The 21,494-nt window shown below is 35.8% G+C and overlaps 1 protein-coding gene across 2 annotated transcripts in view; it reads left to right on the forward strand.

Annotated features, from left to right (window-relative positions):
• FLT4 (fms related receptor tyrosine kinase 4) overlaps window positions 1-21,494 on the forward strand; it is a 137,640-nt gene that overhangs the window by 104,692 nt on the left and 11,454 nt on the right. For both annotated transcript variants that reach the window (XM_072400574.1, XM_072400575.1), the window contains 12 exons: window positions 1,505-1,613; window positions 2,028-2,387; window positions 3,427-3,573; window positions 4,701-4,832; window positions 6,840-6,946; window positions 8,052-8,187; window positions 9,131-9,235; window positions 10,130-10,243; window positions 16,602-16,690; window positions 17,539-17,683; window positions 18,216-18,310; window positions 20,051-20,173. In XM_072400574.1, coding sequence (XP_072256675.1) covers window positions 1,505-1,613; window positions 2,028-2,387; window positions 3,427-3,573; window positions 4,701-4,832; window positions 6,840-6,946; window positions 8,052-8,187; window positions 9,131-9,235; window positions 10,130-10,243; window positions 16,602-16,690; window positions 17,539-17,683; window positions 18,216-18,310; window positions 20,051-20,173 — 1,662 coding nt within the window. The remainder of the gene's footprint in view (window positions 1-1,504; window positions 1,614-2,027; window positions 2,388-3,426; window positions 3,574-4,700; window positions 4,833-6,839; window positions 6,947-8,051; window positions 8,188-9,130; window positions 9,236-10,129; window positions 10,244-16,601; window positions 16,691-17,538; window positions 17,684-18,215; window positions 18,311-20,050; window positions 20,174-21,494) is intronic.

Genomic DNA, 21,494 nt, shown 5'->3' on the forward strand with positions numbered 1-21,494 from the left:
CATCCCTTATGGCAGACAAACTGGAAGCTTTCTGTAGCCTTTCTAGTCACTAGATCTCCACTCTCCTACCAACACCCTTCACACTTCACTTTAAGGGAAGTAAAGCCTTATTTCCCTGCCAGTAAGACACTTCCTGTCCTGGGTGACAGGGCAAACCCACTGGACTGTTTGTATTGAGCAGTGTTGTCACCCCAGGCACGTTAATAAATGCAGAATGAACTACCTCTGTGCTGTCCACTGCATTTGGTATATGAAATGAAACAATATCATATAAATAGGCTGTAACTGCACCACATTACGATGCAAAGAGTAATGTATGTACGTTTAGTGAAAACTGCATTGATAACATTGCATTGTTAAAATGAGAGTAAGCCATCACAAGTATTTTATGTACATGCAGAAAATGGTCTTAAAAAAGAAAACAAATGCAGCCACTACATTTAAGATCTAGTAAGCGCAAGTATATTAAATTTCTGTTTTTGGTTTAGATATCCTTTAGTGTCTACCCCATAAAAACATTTTTTTACTTTCCAAATTAAGGGGTCATACCCGTATTATGCATTAGGGTACTGTCACAATAAATTATGTCTCTTACTGCGTTACCGTTTTTGGATAACAAATACTGTATGTATTGTTTATGTTATATGAGCATATACAGAGCCAAAGTCGGGTTAGATTTACTTTCACTTAAAGTGATGTTTTGGACATTCACTTTCTTGAAGCTATAATGATGTATTTCAGCACCTATTTACTGGCAGTACTATAATTAGATCCTTGTGTTGTGTAAGTGAAGGTTTTTCTTTTTGTAAGGAAAGTTCCACAGCATGGAATGAGGACCGCTTCCTGTCAGGATACACGGCCATGCCTGTCTGTTGTGTTGTCAACATCTTGCAAACAGTGTGACCTATACTAACATTTGTAAAATCTGTTGACCTTTGCCTGTGCTCCCTGGTGACTTCTGGAATTGAATAGATTCCCTAGGAGTGATTACCTGCGTTTAGGGCTTAAAATTAGACAAAAAACTGTCACTAAAATTTAGAAAAGCCAGCAAACTTCCTGTTTCCTTTACTCACTTCCGTTCAAGGACCACGCCTTCATATTGCAGCTTTCCTGTTTTCTGTCACACATCTGTTCCCTTCAAGAGAAACAGGTTATTGTTGAAAGGACAGTGATGAAATTTCTTCTCAGTTCAAGCAATAATTCCCAAACAGTATTTCCCAATTCTACCTGGAAACTGTCAGGATTTAGTCATCAGATCACAGCACTCTTCCTGTGTGGGCCCAAGGGTCAAATGGCTTATGGTTTCCCTTGTAATATTTGCATATCACAGTTTAATGTATATATGTATATATAAAAGACAACGGAGAGAATTCAGTGTGTAGCTTAATGGAGGATGATCTGTATGTTTTCATGTGCAATTAAACTTAAATAAACTTTTCAGTTATCTCAAAAGGCAAGACATTTGTGTCTGTTTAGAAGTAATACTGTCTTTCCATATTTGCAGACTGTGAGCAAGCTGGTGATACAAAAAGCAAATCTATCCATTATGTACAAATGTTCTGCTTCTAACAAAGCTGGGAGAGATGAGAGACTCGTCTACTTTTATGTGACAAGTAAGTGACAAAAGAAACTATTGGAAAAGCTCTGAGAATGTACGTTATCAAACAGTGATCATACAGAGTCATTCAAATTTTCAATGAAATTGTAAAATCGTCATTAGTAACTTAGTTCTAGTCGTTGCTGTTACACACATACATAGCTTTTATGAGAATGTAAAATTATTTACCTGCATTTTATTCAGGAAAACAGTACTTAAGTGGACCTATACTGGGAATGTCAATCGTCTGGATATAAAGCATATAAAATGCTAGTTGCCTGGGTATTTTTGCCTAAAAAGTTCAAAAATGTTTCACCATTGTGGTGACTAGTCCCATAGTCTGTTAGGGTTACATGTACCTCAGTGTAACTATACATTCAGCTTTTTTAGACTCTGTCCCTAATAACTTCAACACGTTTATTTTTTACAGCAATTCCAGATGGTTTCCGTATTGACCCCCAACCTTCCCAGGAGCCAATAGAGGGACAAGATCTGAGTTTAAGCTGCCATGCAGATAATTACACCTATGAGAACCTGCAGTGGTATCGCCTTAACCTACTCACTCTACATGATGCTGAGGGGAACCCACTTGTCCTGGAATGTAAGAATGTGCACCAATATGCTGCCCGTATGAAAGGGGAGCTGAGACAACAGTCTGGAACCAACACGGCAGCTCTGGTGCTCAATATCCCTAATATATCTTTGGAAGATGAGGGTGATTATGTCTGTGAAGTCCAGAACCGCAAAACCCGGGAGAAGCATTGTCAGAAGAAATATATATCTGTACTTGGTGAGTGTCAAATTTGGATTGATGCCTTCTGGTAGAATGTTCATAAAACAAAATGGAAGACTATTGATTGTCTGGTAATGATCGTTACGTGCAATTAAGTAAACAGATCACAAAGATATTACAGTCCTATTACAGATTATTGTGGTAATATTCTGTGTTCTCCACTGAACTTTGCACAGTGCAAAAAAATGGGATGTAGTATTCTTTATATGTCGGAGCTTAGTTTTATTCCCAAACCATAGAATATTGTTAGAGGACATATGATGCTGCCTTTTCTAAACATATTAAAATTAGCTAATATACACCATGGACACATATAACCCATTTATTGCCAAATTCAAGTAACACACCCCACAACATTTTAGGCCAATCATCTAATAAGTGTGAATTTGATAATTTTTCTAAGCATAACTCTAAATCTATGTACATATGTTAGATAATTGTTGTTTAATGTGATACAGCAACAACACAGTAAATGCAGATGTGATAATGTAAAGATCACACGCCTACTGGCTACACAAAGGTTGTGTTCATAATAATCACAAAAACTAGTCCCTCCAAGTTCACCTCAAGGTTGTACCTGAGCATTATCGTAGATTGGGATATTTGATGTTGCTGGATCCTTTTGTTTTCAAACAATTCTAAAACAATGTCAGTAACTGTCCATTCTGAACAACAATTAACAAGTTTGTATATAGTTTGATTAAGTAAACTTGGCTATTTGTATGGTCACATCCACAAGCCAGCTTTTATGTTTATACATCCTGGCATACAATTCAACATAGAGGTAAAGGTTTAGGAAGAAATTACCTCAAAAGAAATGTTGCCTCTAGATTACTGTGTCCCTCAAGTAAAATGTCCAGTTCCCAACACGAGTCGAGTAGCGGAGGGGGTCTTATTCTAACAATATGTTAGAATAGTAAAAAGGCTCCTTTTTTAAATGGCCTGTAATATACAGTGTAAGATGGTTACAGTGGGGGTAAAATATGGGAGCAAATATGTTGCATACCTTTAATGAAACACTGCATCTTCTTTGCAGCACAGGAAGCTCCACACATGCGGTTTGATTTGACTGACAAGATGGTGAATGTCAGTGACTCCATGATAATGCACTGTGAGGCCGATGGCACACCGAGCCCCAGCATCCTTTGGTACAAAGACAACAAGCTGATTGAAGAGGTCTCAGGTATGTACCATTACATGTGCAATTCCTGAATTGTCCATGCAATGTACAGTACTACTTTCAGGCTACTAAAGATTGTGATGGTTTTAATGTCTCTTTTTTCATTATAGAATTACAGGGCTTATTTAACATGACCAAAAACAATATGCAAAGTGCAAGCTATTGCAAAAGTCAGAGCTTATCTTTCTGGCCCAACATTTTAAAATGAACCAGTGTTTTTCCCATGTAGGTCAAAGCAACAAGTTTATTTTAAGGCATTCCAAGCTTCCTATGTTTTCACACTGACCAGTTCAGCCAGTGGAAGTGAGACAAGAAAGTCCTATGTAAGTTCTATCTAACTCTAGCTGGAGCTTACGCAGGGCTGAGGGTTGTCTGCCTGCCCTCCTCACCACAAATGGTATCCTATTCACATGCTGCTATATACACTGAAGTGCCAGATATTTGTATCAGTCCCAGTGGCTGAACTGAGTGCCTAAAGAGTGAAGTGAGCTTGTGCTGCTGGGTAAAACACAAGTTTGCTTACAACCCCTAACTATCAGAACATTTTTCCAGGCATTGTAAATAACTTACTGAATTTCTTTGTGTAAGTTAGTAGGTCACTAAGAATTATTATTATTAATAATACACACATATGACTATGATAAATGATTTAACCTAATACAACACTATACATGATTTCAAACATGTGGTTCTGGATACAATAGTAAATTCTTTACCAATATTAGAAGCCCTGAATAATAAATTCAGTTAATTGTCTCATCACTGCATTCCAGTTCTCACTGACTGCCTGTAGTACAAGTATTGAACCCAACCAATACAAGAATCAAACTCAACCAAGATCCCTTGCAACTCATAGAAACCAAGCAGCACTTAAAATTGGCACTAGTACCAAAAATGTCTATTTCACTTTATAACTGTTATTATTGTATTACCATTACAGTCAACTGGAAATTGCTTCTCATCAGTACATGAGCACACAATGTAAAATGTTAATGATTACTAGGATTATTGCACATCAGTGTGCTTTGCACTAAGGCCTCAGCTGGAGTACAAAAGTGAGAATTTTTGTTTTGTATTATTTTTTTTATACATTTATTAATGCACTGCATGTAAATTTTATATCTGCTCAGGTATAGTCTTGGGGGAGCATAACACAACACTGAGCATCCAGCGAGTCAGAGAAGAAGATGCTGGCTTGTATCTCTGCACAGCCTGTAACGGGAAGGGATGTGTGAATTCCTCAGCCAGCGTGTCTGTTGAAGGTGTTATTAAAAGTCCATTAACTTGAAATATTTCCATGAACGGATTCTGCCTTTCTGTTAACTACCTGCAGCAAAAGGATAAGGACACTCTTTATGGGTCTCTTGCACTTTCTCCCTCCCGTCTATTTTCTTTGACATATTCTCACTCACTTTCTCTTTTTCTTGCACACCAGACAACACTGGCCAGTCATTACCAGGTAGCATAGATGGAGAATCTGGCTGCTATATTGTCTTTCTCCTCCATTATTTTTACTTGCATGCTGGTATAGTAGAAACCATAATAGCAATAGAATGCCTGGTTCAAAAAATGAGAATTAATCAGTCATTTAGTCCATTCATATCCAGCTGCTATTAACTGTCTTATGTCTCTATTATTTCAACTCTCTCATATTTACTTTACAATACACTATAATATTTTATATTTATGCAATTTTGTTATGGATTTAGTTAAAAGTTATTTGATCTATACAGATTCTTGTAAGCTCTCCCAGAAGTCCTTGGAAAACTTCTGCCAAATATTAGCTTCTTGCTTTTGGACAAATATCTATAGGTACTCATGCAAGCTAAATAAGTAAACACACATTTTGATTGTGTTTTGAAGCTCCCACTACAAATTTTATCATTTAGGCACAGATCAGTATGCGTCATGCAGGTCAAACCCGCAGTTAGTCATTTATTTATTCCTGGGAAGGTAGCAGTCAGATAGACAATAGAATTGTGTTAGTTGTCATGTTTTTGTTCCAGAAATGTAAATCCTATTTACTTATGAAAAAAGATAGAATATATTTGACATTTAATAAAATACTCAAACAGTTTACGAGTCTAAGAGAATGTATTTTTTAAACTAAAGTGGACATATCACACACTTTGGCAGTTTAAACCGTACTTATGATCCAGTGACTACTGACTGTGAAAGTTTAAATTATAGGCAGGTTTGACTTTTCCTGTGCATATTAAGTCCACTGCCATACTTGCTAAGCCTTTTTCTTGCTGGTTTAATGTGATAGGCCATAGGTAGGCATGTGGGGTAGGAAAGGGGTAATAGTAAGACTACCTTACAGGAAAACTTGTATGTGTTACATACACATTTACCAGTATATATCTCTGCATCTATTTGTCAATATTCTACAATAAATATTGTGATACATATTGTATTTATTAATAAATTAACCCTTCACTTAAAGTAAATGTAATCCCAGTCACTAAAATCTTATATAACTTAAACATGTCAATGTGATTTTAAAAACAACTTGCTATTTATTTTTTATTTGGAGATCTGCAGCTTAAATTAAAGTGATCCCTGGTGATCATGGAAGCATGGAACGTGCAAGAGACTGTTTCAACTCACATTTAGCTGGCATAGTCTGTTCTATGCACACTAAAGTGTTCACATATTCTGGGCAAGCAGTAACAGCACCTTCAGGCCAGATTCACACCTGTGCAACTGCAATGTATATCTCAGGCTTGTGTGCAGAGGTAGCTTTCATAATGAAAAACACCACAGTTCACCAACACATAGTATGTTAAAATGTGTTGTGGTAATGCATATGACCAAAACCAAGCCCTCATTCACCTCTATACTTATAGGCATTGTGGGGAAATGTAAGCTTTCTACAGTGATACTGCAAACCAAGATTATGTCTGTGAAGAGCAGAACGTTGGCTGGCTGGCTGCCAGGCCTTAATGTAAACACACAATCAGCGTTTCTAAGCTGTTAGAAACAGACTGAAACCCCAAATCTAGAGATATTGTTGTAATCTTTGAAAATATTTGAATAGGGTCAGGGATGGCTTGTTTTAAATATTTAAATCTACTTACTGCTTTTTAAAAATATGTAAATGCTTTAATGTACATATTCTGAGTACTGACTCACTGTACAAAACTTCTCCAGTCCATATTCTCATTTTGATTTGGTGAGTTTGTGACAGGTTCACATTAACATCATGATTAGGCACTGAACATTGATTTTGAGTGGCTCATGTTTTTTACTCTGCTCTCTTGTTTCAGGATCTGATGACAGAACTAATGTTGAGATAGTGATTCTGATTGGCACTGGGGTCATTGCTGTCTTCTTCTGGATCCTTCTTATCCTTATATTCTGCAACATAAAGAGGGTATGTATAATGACATTTGTATTAAGTTATTTACAAAAGTGAATATTGTAACTGTAAAAGTTATACATTGTTTTAAAATAATTTATTTTTCCATTATACTTTCATGACAGATTTAGTGGTGACTATTCTACTAGGCTTTTTTCCAAATTAAAAACACTTACATTTATATATAGAAAAGTTTTTGATAAAAAAGCAAGATCACCACAATAGCGACAATGATTTTTTTAAACATATTTTAAAGGCTTTAAAGACTAAGCTTACTTCTCCACAATTGCACATCAGTGTTGGCAGAACAGATTTCAGGGACAGTCCTTGTTTTAACAGGGCTTTCCCTGGCAGCAAAACCTTGGATTTAAAATATGTTTTTGGCAACTGCAGAGAACGAATTACTTTTTATGTGCAAACATTGGCATGCCTATCTATATAAATGTGTGCCACATGTGTTTGTAGAAGTTGCCCATATAATTATTATACCAGAAGGCCACAGCAGATCATGTACCTCCCAGCTAAATTTTATAGAATGTGATAAATGAAATACATCATTTTAACAATGTGCTATATAACATATGGGATGTGGTGTAAATCATTAGTGTTCCTTGTAATGCTAAATAAATGGTCAGCCTTTTTATTTTCTCAAAGAAGATAGAACATATAGTTTATGTCTGGAATTAGTCAGTAGAGTGTGTAATGTGTGCTAAAATTGTTCCTTCCTCTTCCTTTTCACTGCCATGAATAGTATTTGTTTTTTTCCCATTTAAAAGTAGTTATTACTGTTGAGGTATTACTGTAGTGTTTACTTTAAAGAAAACAATTATCCAGGCTATGGACATTAAATTATTCACATTTTTTTAACAAGTAGCAAATGGGCTTCAAAATAAACCCTTACTGACCTCCATAGCAGCAGGCCCTGTGGAGAAAATCATTGCAGAAACTTTATAAACATTTAAAATATTCTCTTAGCAGCTCTCCTGGCTTTTCTTCCCACACATTTGTATTGGGACATTAGAGTGGTCACACAAATACACAGTTATCACTGATAGAAAACATACAAAACCTGATTGTATATGAAAATGATAACATACGTGACTTGTTCTTGTATTTTTAGCCTAGCCACAGTGAGATAAAGACGGGTTACCTGTCAATTATTATGGATCCTGGTGAAGTGCCTTTGGAGGAGCAGTGTGAATATTTGCCTTATGACTCCAGCAAGTGGGAGTTTCCTCGAGATAGGCTGAGACTTGGTGAGATATGTTGTCTTACTCTAGCATTTAATAATTGTTTCCATAAAAAGTAATCAGTTAGTTTCCAGGTGTATTGCTTAGTAGACATCAAAGAAAACAGAGTACGGATCTCACTGAGCATGCGTGAGAGCGGAACTTTTTTTTTCAACTGCAGGAAAAAGCCAGAAGCCTGCATCAAGTACATCTTGTATCCCAGGAGACTCTGTGCTTCTATTCAGTCTTTACTGCCGTGGCAGCAAAGACAGAAGGGAAAAAAAAAAAGATAATTTTTACTTATCTACCCTTTTATTTACAGTAAACATTTTTGTGATAGGTCCACTTTAATCAAATATTCTGTCAATTTCCCAATACACGTATCTGGATCTTACAGATGTGGGTCTGATACATACATCAGATGTCTGATACTGATACATACATCAGTATGGTCGTCTAAAATCTATGGTAGGTAAATGTTTAAAAGACTTAAAATGTGGATCACTGAACTTGATTAGAATCAAACATATTTTTTTACTTTCTGTATTACATTAATACATTCTGAATTATTCCGTATTACATGGCAGAAAGCTTTAAGGCTTTGTGCATCAAATGTCAGTTAAAAGAATCAGCATCAGTATTGGCTCACAGCTACCGGATTTAGACTTAAGACAAATGTAAGTTTGAATCCGAATGTTTAAACCTATTCAGTTACTTTGGGAAATTAGAGATGTAAGTGCCATTACAATGGTACATGGGACTTATGTGTGAAACGTACTTCAGGCAAACTGCCAACGGTTTTCTGGCTACCAAAACAAGAATGAACCAGTGTGGCAACACAAAGGATACCAAAAACAACTTTCTTTTAGCAGCTACAATATTCTGTGTTATATTATATTTAAACCAATCGTGAGGTGTGTGTTGTGTATCAGCTATACTTTATATCAATTTTTTTAAATATATTTTCTAGGTAAAGTCCTGGGACATGGTGCTTTTGGTAAAGTGGTTGAAGCATCAGCATTTGGTATCAGCAAAAGTAACAGCTGTGAGACAGTAGCAGTCAAGATGCTAAAAGGTATGTTAAATGGGTCATGCTAACACTCAAGCCTACTTTTAAATCCATGACTTACAGTATTATTAACTTGTATTTATATGGCACCAACATATTACACAGTACTTTACAAAGTCCATAGGCATGTCACTAGTTTTTGGAATGTGGGAGGAAACCAGAGTACCCAGAGGAAACCCACACAAACACAGATAGAACATACAAACTCCTTGCAGATAGAGTCCTGGCTGAGATTCAAACCTGGGACCTAGTGCTGCAAAGTCCAGAGTGCTAACCTCTGAGCCACCATACAGTATGTACTGTATTCCATTTTTAACTACAAAAGAGAAAATACACAGTAAGTCTAGCGGGTATAGCATCAAAGCAGGGGAAGGTAAGCTTGCTACCAATTTAGCATTAGGTGGCTGAACATGAAATTCCTTGTGATTATTGATGATTTTCATTGTACCTAAAAACTTAGTAGATAAAAGAAAACGGTGTGTCCTAAACCCATCCCTTGGGCATATTTTGTTTTTAAATCTGGAAAAAAATAGCAAATATAACTTGATGCTTGCTATACTTCTCTCCATTTTGTAAAGTAGAAACAATACATTTTATCAGGCTTACTTGTTAGAATTCATTTTACTAAAGACCTTTACACTGCTAATTTTTTTTTTAAATAAACCCAGTAATATGAAGCACTCATCCGTGCTGTTTTATAAAATTCACTATATTTTTTAAGCAGGTACAAAATGCAAAAAGTATTGCAAATGTAGCCTTTTAAAGGCTAAAACGTAATCGCTTTTAAAATACAAAGATCCTTTCTCAGCTATAGGCATTGACAGTTCTTCTTGCCTTTTTTACCTGTGTGTCTATACTTGTCTTGTACAACACATGAAATTCTCCCCCCTTTTATTTTAGAGGGAGCCACTGCCAGTGAGCACAAAGCATTGATGTCAGAGTTAAAGATTCTCATCCACATTGGAAACCACCTCAATGTTGTGAATTTACTGGGAGCCTGTACAAAATCCAATGGTGAGTGTTAATGGAGCACCTACATTTCCTTTATCTTATGATCAAAGCAACAGTGTATTTGCATTGCAGATAATAATTGAAAAAAAGTACATCCAAACATCCTTAACAAAAAAACCAAATCAAAGACACTAGATTTTTATACATTTGAGTGAAAATTCCTTATTTTTATAGTCACTATTTATAAATATTTCAAACATACACTTGTAAATAAGAGATCGATTATTGGACCTCCAGCTAAAATACAGAACAGTTTAAAGTTGAACTCTTACAGCATGCAACAGAAGGAGTTGTAAAATATATAAAGACTATCTAATTTTCAGACTTCACTATCCCAGTCCTGCTCTGTCTGTTATGTTATTTCAGTTGTTTTAGTGGAAAAAACATGGAAATTCATAATCACATGTTGGTATTACTTAGGAAGGGGTCAGAAAAAGGAAAAATAATGATTAAACTTCTGCTCTAAAGTGTACCTCAAACTAAAAACATTTTTTATAGACATGAATAGATTGCGAAGACCAGAACTCCTTTTGGATTTTGATTGCCAAAAAGGGGCTCTGTTGGAGAACTTCCCCTCACTTGTTCACCTGCTGACCACCAGACATACGGGGTTTGTAATATCCGCAACAGCCACACATACAGAAATAACCACCTATCTGGGGTTCCAGCCTTTCATTACTCTACTAAGCAAAATGAATATTTGTGTCTGTGGAGGTTCCCATAATTTCTGTCGGATAAAACATTATCAGCAGGACAGAAAATGTGGAATAATCTCTTTAATGGAGTCAGAGATAGCAGTTAAAACCTTACAGCTCTTATTCTTCCCCTGTCTAAATAAAAAAAATAGTTTTGCTTTGAAATACACCTTAATAAATGTAAGAAGAGAGGATTTTGCTAAGTCCATGTGTACAGTACTGATCCATTTGGCTACATTGTGAATTAAGAATTCTCTAAAAACTATTACCAACAAATCTAAATAATTTCTAGGCAGTATGTGTATTTAAGCCCAGTGGATGTGCTTTTAGCATGTCCTGGATATTTCTTATTTTTACATACCTAATGTAATTCCTTGAATTTTTTCTAAAAAAAATGTTTCTATATTTTATATCTTTGGCACAAGTATTCAGCTTAATGAGCTATCAGTATCAGTACTGTGTGTTCTATGAGTCATTCACCTCAGATAACCCTTATTTTAGCTGCTTAAGGATTAGTTAACTACTTTGTTTTTCATGTTTAAAAGGTTATTTGAGCCTGATTATTAATGGACCTGACTACCTGCAGATTCAATTACTAGAAATGTTGCTGTGGGTAGCTCACACACCCTTTTTGATAAAACATCACCATATATACAAGAACCACTACTTCCCCCATCAGTTATACAATGGACAAACGGCACACCCAAAAATGGCTGCAAAGCCTAGGATAGAAACAATTTTGTTATATGTTTTTATTGGGTACATTACCTCTCAAGCCTAGATAGCATATGATACACAAAACCAAATTAGATATACAGAGAGACCCTTCATGGTTTTGCTATGGAGATCCTGGAAAAACAACAAATTCTTCTAGTAAGGGTACACATATTGTGATGTTAGTTACCAAACAATATACTACCTTCTTTAATTAGCATTTGACCTGCTTCAAGTGGCTTTTGCACTCCTTTTAGCTACGTACACACGGCCAACGGCTCTCGCCCGATTAACGGCCAAGGGCCGATATCCAGCGAGAGTTTGGCGTATGTACAGTGCCAGTTGTCCATCGTCCGAATGACTATCCTGTCTGATCCACGGACAACAGACGACTAACAATCCAAATGCAAGGGAAGGGGGAGAGCGCACAGCGGGGTGCCACTCCGTCGTTCTCCCCCTCCCCTCTGCATAGAGCAGAACAGTGCTGTATGTACAGCACTCATTTATGCATCGTGCAGTGCTAGTCGTTTGAAAGGATTGTGAAAGATCCTTTCCAATGGCTATTATTGCACGTGTGTATGCGGCTTTAGATTTGTAGTTTAATTGCTCAGCATGTACAAAGCACAAGAGTATAAGTTTTGAGTCGACTGGCCCTATAAATGCTATGAAGTGTGGCATATCTTTCCAGTAGAAAAACTAGGCACAAACAAGAGGGGCACGGAGTAATTTTTCTGGATTTTAGGATTTTGACTTTAATTCTCCCCAGTGTACATCCCTGGATGAATGTCCACATTCCTTCATACTGCATTAGAAACTTTAAAATAGCCGCTTGACCTTAGCTCAGAATGTGGCACCCATTGACTTAAAATGACAAATTGACATATCTGTGTGCCAGCTCCAATTTGCAGTCAGATTTATTATGTGTTCACAGAAGCTGCATTCTGAGAATTCTTCAGATAACGGAGATAAAATGCATCATAGCCTGGCACAAGGCAAAAAGGTTGATTTGCTTGACTGTGAAGTGAAATATTATTTGTTTTACCTCTCACTATCAATGTTTTTACTAAATTATTTGTGTTGAGTTACACATATTTAACATTGTTTATTATGAGTATCTCAAATCTACACATAAAAGTACCATTAGATGAACTGTGAGGTTCTAATGGTTTATTAGACATACGGAAAAATAGTTCATCTCAAAAAGTGAAAAGGATTGGTATTTTACAACATATTTTAAAGCTCATGTAAAGATGTAAAACACACAAAAATAATGCAACTCTACATTCTTTGAAATGTATTTAAGTGTATTTTATACAAGCAATTTGACCTGGTATCAGTTTTTGCACAGTAGAACTAACTAAGAACCCAGTCATTTGTGCTCCAGTGCAGTGGTCGCCAATCTTTTGGACCTCACACATCACTTAATTTATAGACTCTGGACTGCACATGCGTGGGATGCAGTGTGTCTGCAATTCATATGGGGAACCTGGTCACCGGCTCTGGCCAGTGTGCAGACTATCAAATTTTTCTTGCAGACCACCAGTTGGCGACTGCTGCTCCAGTGCAATGAACAATCAGAAAAAGGGTAGAATGACTGAGAGATGAGATTTTCTGTGTGTTGTGTCTCCTTCACTGTCCAGTCACAAACTAAGGTAGGGACAAGACCTGTAATTGTTACTTAACTGCAATAAAGAAAAATCAGGTCTCCAAGCAATCTTCCATGGACACAAGGGTTATTTCATTGACCTCTGGAACAAATATTCAACAATATCTTGCAACATATTTGGCAAACTTAAATAACCTGTTTTACAGAAGATATTGGCAATAAACATTAAGTCAACCCTCTCCATGCAAAAAAAAAACTAAAAATTTAAACATGGATGAGCTGATGCTAACACTCACCTCTCCTCTCTCGCTATTTTTGTTTTTTTGTGATAAGCAGGCTCATTATACCGAGGCATTAGGGAAGGTCATTCCTCACCGTTCTTCTCTTACATACTGGACACCCCTGACCTGTTCTGCCTAAACAGCCAGGGCAAAAGCTGAAAAAGGAAAAAGTCAGCAGCAAATGGGTATCATTTTAAGAAATGTAGAGATTAAGACATTTTACATAAGCAGGTTGTTTTCATTAGGCTTTACTAAGCCATCTTATCTTACTGTTATCAAGATCTGGTTGAAGGAATAGATTCTGCAGTTTTAAATAATTGTAACCAAAGACTTTGTGGTCTCTTTTTGTGATCTGAAAGTTGGAAAGCTAGAATTTCATGGCAAACAAAAAGAATTTTCCCAAAACAAAGCTGTGGTTTGGTAATGCTGACAAATGCACAGTTGATAAAACAGAAATAGGATCTTTTACAATAGGTTAATTTAATGCCTAAAAACATGGCAGAACTGTGTAGGCACTCATTGCTGACCACCTTTAGAAAGTTCTGTATGCCTGCCATCATACAAATCACAAAATAAATTGTGCCAGGTCTGTGACTCACTCAGAAAGTATTGACATCAGACATTCACTATAGCATCCAGACACCTACCAGACATGGGAACCTGTATGTATGTATTTCTTTTGTGACAGGTTTCTTTTAAACAATGTTTTGGTTTCTACATCTTTACAGTAGATTAAATGCCACAGGTTTGCTATCAGTGTTATATACAGATATTAGGAAAATTTTGTGACCCATCATGAAGTTATAGTGATTCACAGAAATCCATTCAATTTATGAAAAATACTTGTGGGGGGATTTTTCTCATCACCATCAGGATGAATTTGGAATTGTGTACCTGGCTAATGTGTTATTCATAACTGGAGAGGAATATGAAGATGCCTCTAAGCTAAAACTATAAGCAGATAAGATAGGCAGATGTGTGTGATAACTTACTTGAATCTTACCTCATCGACAATAAACTTTCTCTTTAGGGAATTTCTATCCTGTTTATATTGGATATTGTACTGTGAAACTGATTATGCTAAGGCTGAAGGAAAGCAAAGTTTCAAAGCAGTAGTTTCCGTATAATGTTTTGGGTAAAGAGTTTTTCCAGACAAAAGATATTGCTCTGTAACAGTTTCCACAAAGATGAGGCTAAGGCTAGAGATACATGGCACATTTTTAAACTAGAGGAGTCTTTTGCATAGCTGCAGGAAACTGTTCAAAGATTGCAGATGATAGTAATCCCAAGAGTTCTAGTTAAATATGAAAATCACCCAGGAATTTCCTAAATAAGCAGCCGTTATGTGATTCATATTTTACATAGTGTAGCCAAATGGGTAACAACTCAGTCATTAGTCATCCTAATCCAATCACCATGGAATGTGTTAGGAGCACAATAGGAGTTATAACAAATTGTGAACACACCAGTGGGTCCAACATTGAGATTACATTCTTCATATAATATAATATATCTGCTCATATTTGTATAGTGAATTTACATTTAATCTAGATTAAAAGAAATGTTTGGAAAACTAGCACACGTTGCATTTGAAAATGTCATTCAGGTGAAATTTATTAAAATTAGAAAGTTTGCTGATAGACAAGGAAAGGATAGAGAAATTAGCAGCTCTCTATGGCAAGCTTAATTAAAACTAAATGAAATCCTTTATTAAATTTGTATAAAATAATCCTACAAACATGACAATATACATAAATTATTTAAACACAATAAGGGAGAATTTTTTGTGTTTACTGTACATGTTACACAATCTACATCAATGTATAATATTGATGTGTTTTGGAATGAATGTTCATCCAAAACTAGATTACTGGGTCAAGATAAATGTAGTATATTTGTGGTCTCACCCGACGCGTTTCGCCCTAATGGGCTTCCTCAGGGGACAACAAGACTTTGATTTATTGACCCGGTAAATAATACTAAAGATGGGATGAAAGATCAGAGGCTGAACTAACATCAAGGACCAGAGTTTTAGATAGCAGGTAAGTAGTTAGGATAAGCTTTAGACGGTATAATAGTTAGTGTAACTTATTAAATGTTCACTTCTTTTGTTGAATTCATAGGATTTGGGAGTGTTTTAAGATGAGTTCCATACGGAACCTAAGAAAACTATTGGTGAAAGATATCCGTATTCCTGGTGGAGTTAAATCTTGTTGAAATATGAAGCTTATATGTATATGATAAACAATGTTTGTAAGAAGGTGTTATTATGACGAGATACTTATTAGATAACTGAGGAGTGCAGGAGTAAGGAGTTAATCCAGTATGTTGTATTGGTGTAGAGAGAATAGCAGCAGGAGGAGCTGGTGGCAGCCATCCAAGACTGGCCATTCACCATATGTACTAGAAAGTTTGCTGTTTTCTCCTTCTAGAGTTTCTCCTTTTGGCCAAGAGTAACTAAGTAAGTTACTGTCCTTGAATAAGCAGACCCAAGATTCAGGACCCAATTATCAAGTATTCATTTTTTGAATATGGTTGTGTTAAACTCAGTACCCTGAAGGATACGGATAATCTCACACACAGCAGACCTACTGTCAGATGCCCTACATTACAAATTGTCAAAGTAGGCCTACAGAGTGTTGCTGTATCCAACAGCCAAAGTGCACCAGCTGGAGGCTGTTCAGAGAAAAGGACTCTACTGGGTGATGTGATTTCTTGACAACTGGTATTTTGGCTCCTTCTTCAAGCTCACTTTAAGCTGATAATGTAACAGATTTCAGGAGTTGTGAAAGTTTTATGTGAAATGTTAACAGAGTACTAAAATGCAAAACATAACTAGAGCAGTTATCAATTAAATTGTCACATAGCACTCATTTAGGGCTTATGTATTAAAAAAAAGGCAGAGTGTTATGTAACTAATGTACTACTAATGTACTGAGAATAATCACCATTTTTGTTTTTTATTTGCATTGCACTTTTCTATAATGATTCCTTTTCTAACTGTTTGTGTCTGTTTATGTTTATGAATATTACCAAATAACTATAATAATTTATGTGTATTTTAGGACCATTGATGGTTATTGTAGAATTTTGCAAGTATGGTAATCTGTCCAATTATCTGAGGACCAAGAGAGATGGATTTATTCCCTATCGGGTACGTTGATCCCCACAAACACACCCCCACTTGGCCTATCATTCTTGTCATCCATCACATTGTGTATTGCCATTCCTCATTCATCTTTCATGACTTGCTTCTGTTCTCATAGCATCTGTTTTCCATTCAGGAAATGGGAAATATTAAGGTACCAGCTGGCATGGGAAGTTAAATTAAATACTTAAGAACCAATTCTTCTTTCACTAGTAGTCCTGTACATTGTCACTAGTAAAGTATTAACAGCAATGCCTAAGCAATGGCAAAGGGGAATCTAAAAATAGGATGTAGCAATCTTTTAATTTTTAAAATGTCAGATTTTTGTATTTTTAGCCATTTCAATATAAAAAAGGATAAACCCTATGACAGCTAACAACCAGTTGGGCTATGCCAATATTACTTAATTTGCATGATAATAAGTTGATCACTTAGGAAAGTGAAATATCCTTTTGTAAGTTAAACTTTACTTAGCTTATTTAAAAAGTAACTAAAAATACAACCAAAAAGAAATCCAAAACCAGGATGTTTAGTTGCAGGGGATTGGATGGTTGAAGTCAACAAAGCTTTACTTCATTCACTAATTTAAGATTCATAGACTTCATAAGAAATTAGATATCTGTCCCAAGTATGCCTTACTATGCAACATTTTTGTAGGTATTTTACTAGAAAAGAACTCTTCAGTGTAGGACAAATTGTGACAGAATGTGTAGGAAAATGATTATGGATAAAAGGTTTTATACAAAAAAATGTAAACACCAATGCTGTACTTACCCTGATTACATCAGGTATTCTGTGCCACTTACCTGTTTAACAAACTGCAAAATGTTTAACTGTCCTTATATACTGTGCAGGAAAGATCGCCACGGTCACGCAGCCAGGTCCGTTCCATGGTGGAGGCTGTAATAGCTGACAGGATAAGCAGAGAAGGGGTCAATGAAGGAGCCATTTTTGGCAGGATGCTAATGACTAAAAATCAAAGTCAGAGGAACCCAGAGGGTAAGAACTAAACTTTTTGAAAACCAGGGCAAACCAGGGTAATCTTGTATGGGTCGTTTACCTTCATTGTTGTTGCCTGGAGAAAAAGCAGGGTATGTCTGTCAAAAAATATGCATTCTTTATGGTTGGTCAAACTTTAAATGAAAGCATATGTAGAGACAATATGGGGTAAATGTGCTAGTCCACGGACAACTACCAGAGCTGGGCCAAGGTAAAGACAAAATTACAACTGCCTTCTAGGAGACAATAAAGTAAAACAAATGGCATTGATTAGCCTAGTTCATATATGATCCTATGGAGAAGCCTAGCTCAAACGTAAGTTCCCCTGCACTACCTTCTGCTTTGACAGGATAGCTTAGCAAAGATAACACACTGAGCCTGCTTGTCCTGTGACTGATTAGTTGTAATTATGGTAAAATTAAATTATCAAGTATTATTGCTGAAAGTGAAGATGAGTAGAATAAAGGTATGGGGTACCTAGGCTAACATTAATTTGACATTTTCACAATTTTTTTATATTTTTTTTATGCAGTGAAAGATTTGTGGCATTGTCCACTGACAATGGAAGATCTGATTTGCTACAGTTTCCAAGTGGCTCGTGGTATGGAATTCTTGTCATCCAGAAAGGTAATAGGACTAAAATATTTAGGGGTTGGGGAAAAAATACAGTATTTGTTTAGTAATAAAGTTTGTATAAACATAGCTCTAAGTCAATTATGCTCATTTTGCATAAAATTTGATTATTCTAGGTTTAAAGCTAATTTGTAAAAAAAAAAAAAAAAAAAAAAAAAAGAAGAACACACTTGTAAACACTAAAACACATAACATATTGGGGACATGATTTGTTGGAATTTCAGCATCTACTGAAAAATATATTCTTTGAACAACACCTCATTTGTTTGTTGAAAACTATATTTAATGGTAATGGTGGTTGTTTCCTCTCCTGAAGGTGCATAAAGTGGAGGTGTTGGATCATTTATGTTTATATCCTATAAAGATTTCACTTGCAGAAGCCATTTCATAGTTTAAAGTAATAGCAATCATGATGGATGCAGCCTTGGGTCACAAAGACCTTGTGAGTCTGCCAGTTCCAGAGATAAAATGTGTTTTGCACAGGTGATTTTATTAAATGCATCCTTCATTTTAGCAATTTAACAATTGTAAATTTCTGGGCACACACAAATATCTATTGTTTTTACAGGGTTAGCACAATTTCCTACCCTTTTCCGTTTAGAAAATTAATATGTCTATATTTGTTCCTTTGGCACAATGTTTGGCTAATGAGATGTCAGCCATGTATTTTTTTACAAGTTACAATCCCCCACCGCCAGATAACCTCTGCAGGCTGTTTTCAGGGATATATTTTTTCATTTTTTTAACTAGTTTAAAAGGGAAGTCCATATAGATTATCAGGCTAATGTTCTAATTTGGCTGCCTAGGCTAATACTGTTTTTTTCTGTCCTTGGATGAACTCGCTTTGCATCAAGGAGTTTAGGAAAATGTTTGTCTAGAATTGTAAACTTATTTTAGTGACGGTATCTGTGGAAATCTATCTTTCTAGCCTTACATAACTGGAAGATAAAGATCCTATTTTTTCCTTAATTCTAGTGTGATTCAGATAACAGCCTTTTGAGGTGCAACAGTGACATCTTGTGAACAAATTGCAGTACAATTGTGTTGGCATACTCAAACTTGTTCTGACATCTTTAATGTTTTTATTAGGCAGGGGTTGGACATAGAAGTGCAAGGGGCTGAATTCCACAAATTTAAAAAAGGGGGCTTTTCTAAATCAAATGGCAGAAATATGTATGTATGTTAACTGCAATAGATTACTGCACTCCACTATGTAAGCAAGTTAGCAATATTGCTAATGAAACTTTTCTATTTTCAGTTCTTTTGTCTGTGTCGCTATGCTTCTCAAAAAATACTTGCAGACTGACAGTTAAATCACATAGTTTTAAATGATGACAACTAGCAAATTTGTACTGATTTCAGTACATTAAAAGTTATTAAAATATAACAAAAGTTGCTAAAATTGTATTGAACCTCCACACTGGATTTGCACGCAATGACAAATGTTTATGAGGAGGTCATGTACAAGGTTCGTCCTGTGTAATGAGAGTGTGTGACTGCAAACCAAGGCGTCTCTTGAGGAGAAACTGTATATACATATCAAGGAATTGGGATCTATATGTGTACCACAGGTGGGATCAGGGTGGGGAAAGTGTGTACCGCAGGAGGAGGTAATCTGCTATGAAAAACAGGTTTCAGAATCAACATTTCTTTTACATTAGCATTTGTAGATAAATACCAAAAAAGAACAGAAATATAAATCATGTGTTAAGATAAGCTTTTCTTTTCTTGCAGTGCATCCACAGAGATTTGGCTGCCAGGAATATACTCTTATCTGAAAATAATGTCGTAAAAATCTGTGACTTCGGTTTGGCCAGAGATATTTATAAAGATCCAGATTATGTCAGGAAAGGAAGTGTAAGTCTTACAAGCAAAGGATACCATATGTATAATACAAATGTGGAGTACTGATAACATCAAAATCTTGGGACAAGAAGTAATGTTTATTTTTGGTTTAAGTTTAAGAAGCATATATTAGTAGAATTTGTCCTCTACTGAAACTATTTTTCTATGGTTCAATTCAACTCTTTGCATCATTGGCCTGAAATATAAATAACATGTTTTGATTCCGACATGACCTAATGCATGTTTGTTGTAGATCAGGGAGTTAATACCTTAACTTAGCTTAGGGAGACATGGAGGTGGTTAAGTTTTTTTTATTTTTTTTGGAAGATGGCTGGCTCTCATACTAATTTTGCTACTTAATTACTTTGTCAATGACCTTGAACAAGTATGCAAATAAAGAACTTTAGGCTTAATATTACAAACTCATTCCAGATCGTTGACCAGTAAAGTAGTGGAGCTAGTGGGTCAATGTATTAGCAAGAGCAATGGCAGACTCTGTTTCTTTGTGTTGTACCTGAGTAAGTCAGGCAGCTGAATATTTACATTTATATTAAATATATTGGGCTTTGTCTCCCCCTCAGCTTCCTAAACCTCCCATAATTGTCATTGAATTAGCCCATAATTTTGAGAGGAAAAAAAACAGGAAGTTTTGGGCTGCTGATATCCATGCATGTAAAGATAATTTTCACTGAAGGTACCGTAGTTGGTGCTTCTGCATATGAATTATTGCCCAGTTGAAATTATATGAGTTTGGTCTGTTTAAAGGATTACAACTACTCAAGTAGACATAAAAATCAAGCAACTATGATTGCCAGAAAGAAGTCAGCAATGGCAGCCTCTATATTTTCTCCCTGCATAGGTTTTGTTTAAAGGGGAATTTCAGCTTACAACATTTTTCCAAATAAACAAGAATATTCATTTGTTTTGTTTGTTAATTATGCAAACTTGAAGAAAATACATGATTAAAATTACATTTGTTAAAATTATCTGCAGCTCTGATTGCATTCAGCCTAACATATCATGCACCATTCTTAACTCAAACTGCCTGTATACTCATATTCAGTAAAGGGCTTCAGTGAGTAAAGGCATGAAAAGCTGCATTCTGTATTATTAATATTACACAGTATTTATATAGCAACAACATATTACACAGCACTTTACAAAGTCTGTAGTCACTAACTGTCCCTCAAATTGGCTCACAATCTAATGTCCCTACCATAGTCATATGTATTTAATACAGTCTAAAGTCAATTATAGGGGGAAGCCAATTAACCTAACTGCATGTTTTTGGAATGTGGGAAGAAACTGGAGTACCCGGAGGAAACACATGCAA

The sequence above is a fragment of the Pyxicephalus adspersus genome, chromosome 2, assembly GCF_032062135.1.
Source record: "Pyxicephalus adspersus chromosome 2, UCB_Pads_2.0, whole genome shotgun sequence".
NCBI classification, from domain to species: Eukaryota; Metazoa; Chordata; class Amphibia; order Anura; family Pyxicephalidae; genus Pyxicephalus; species Pyxicephalus adspersus.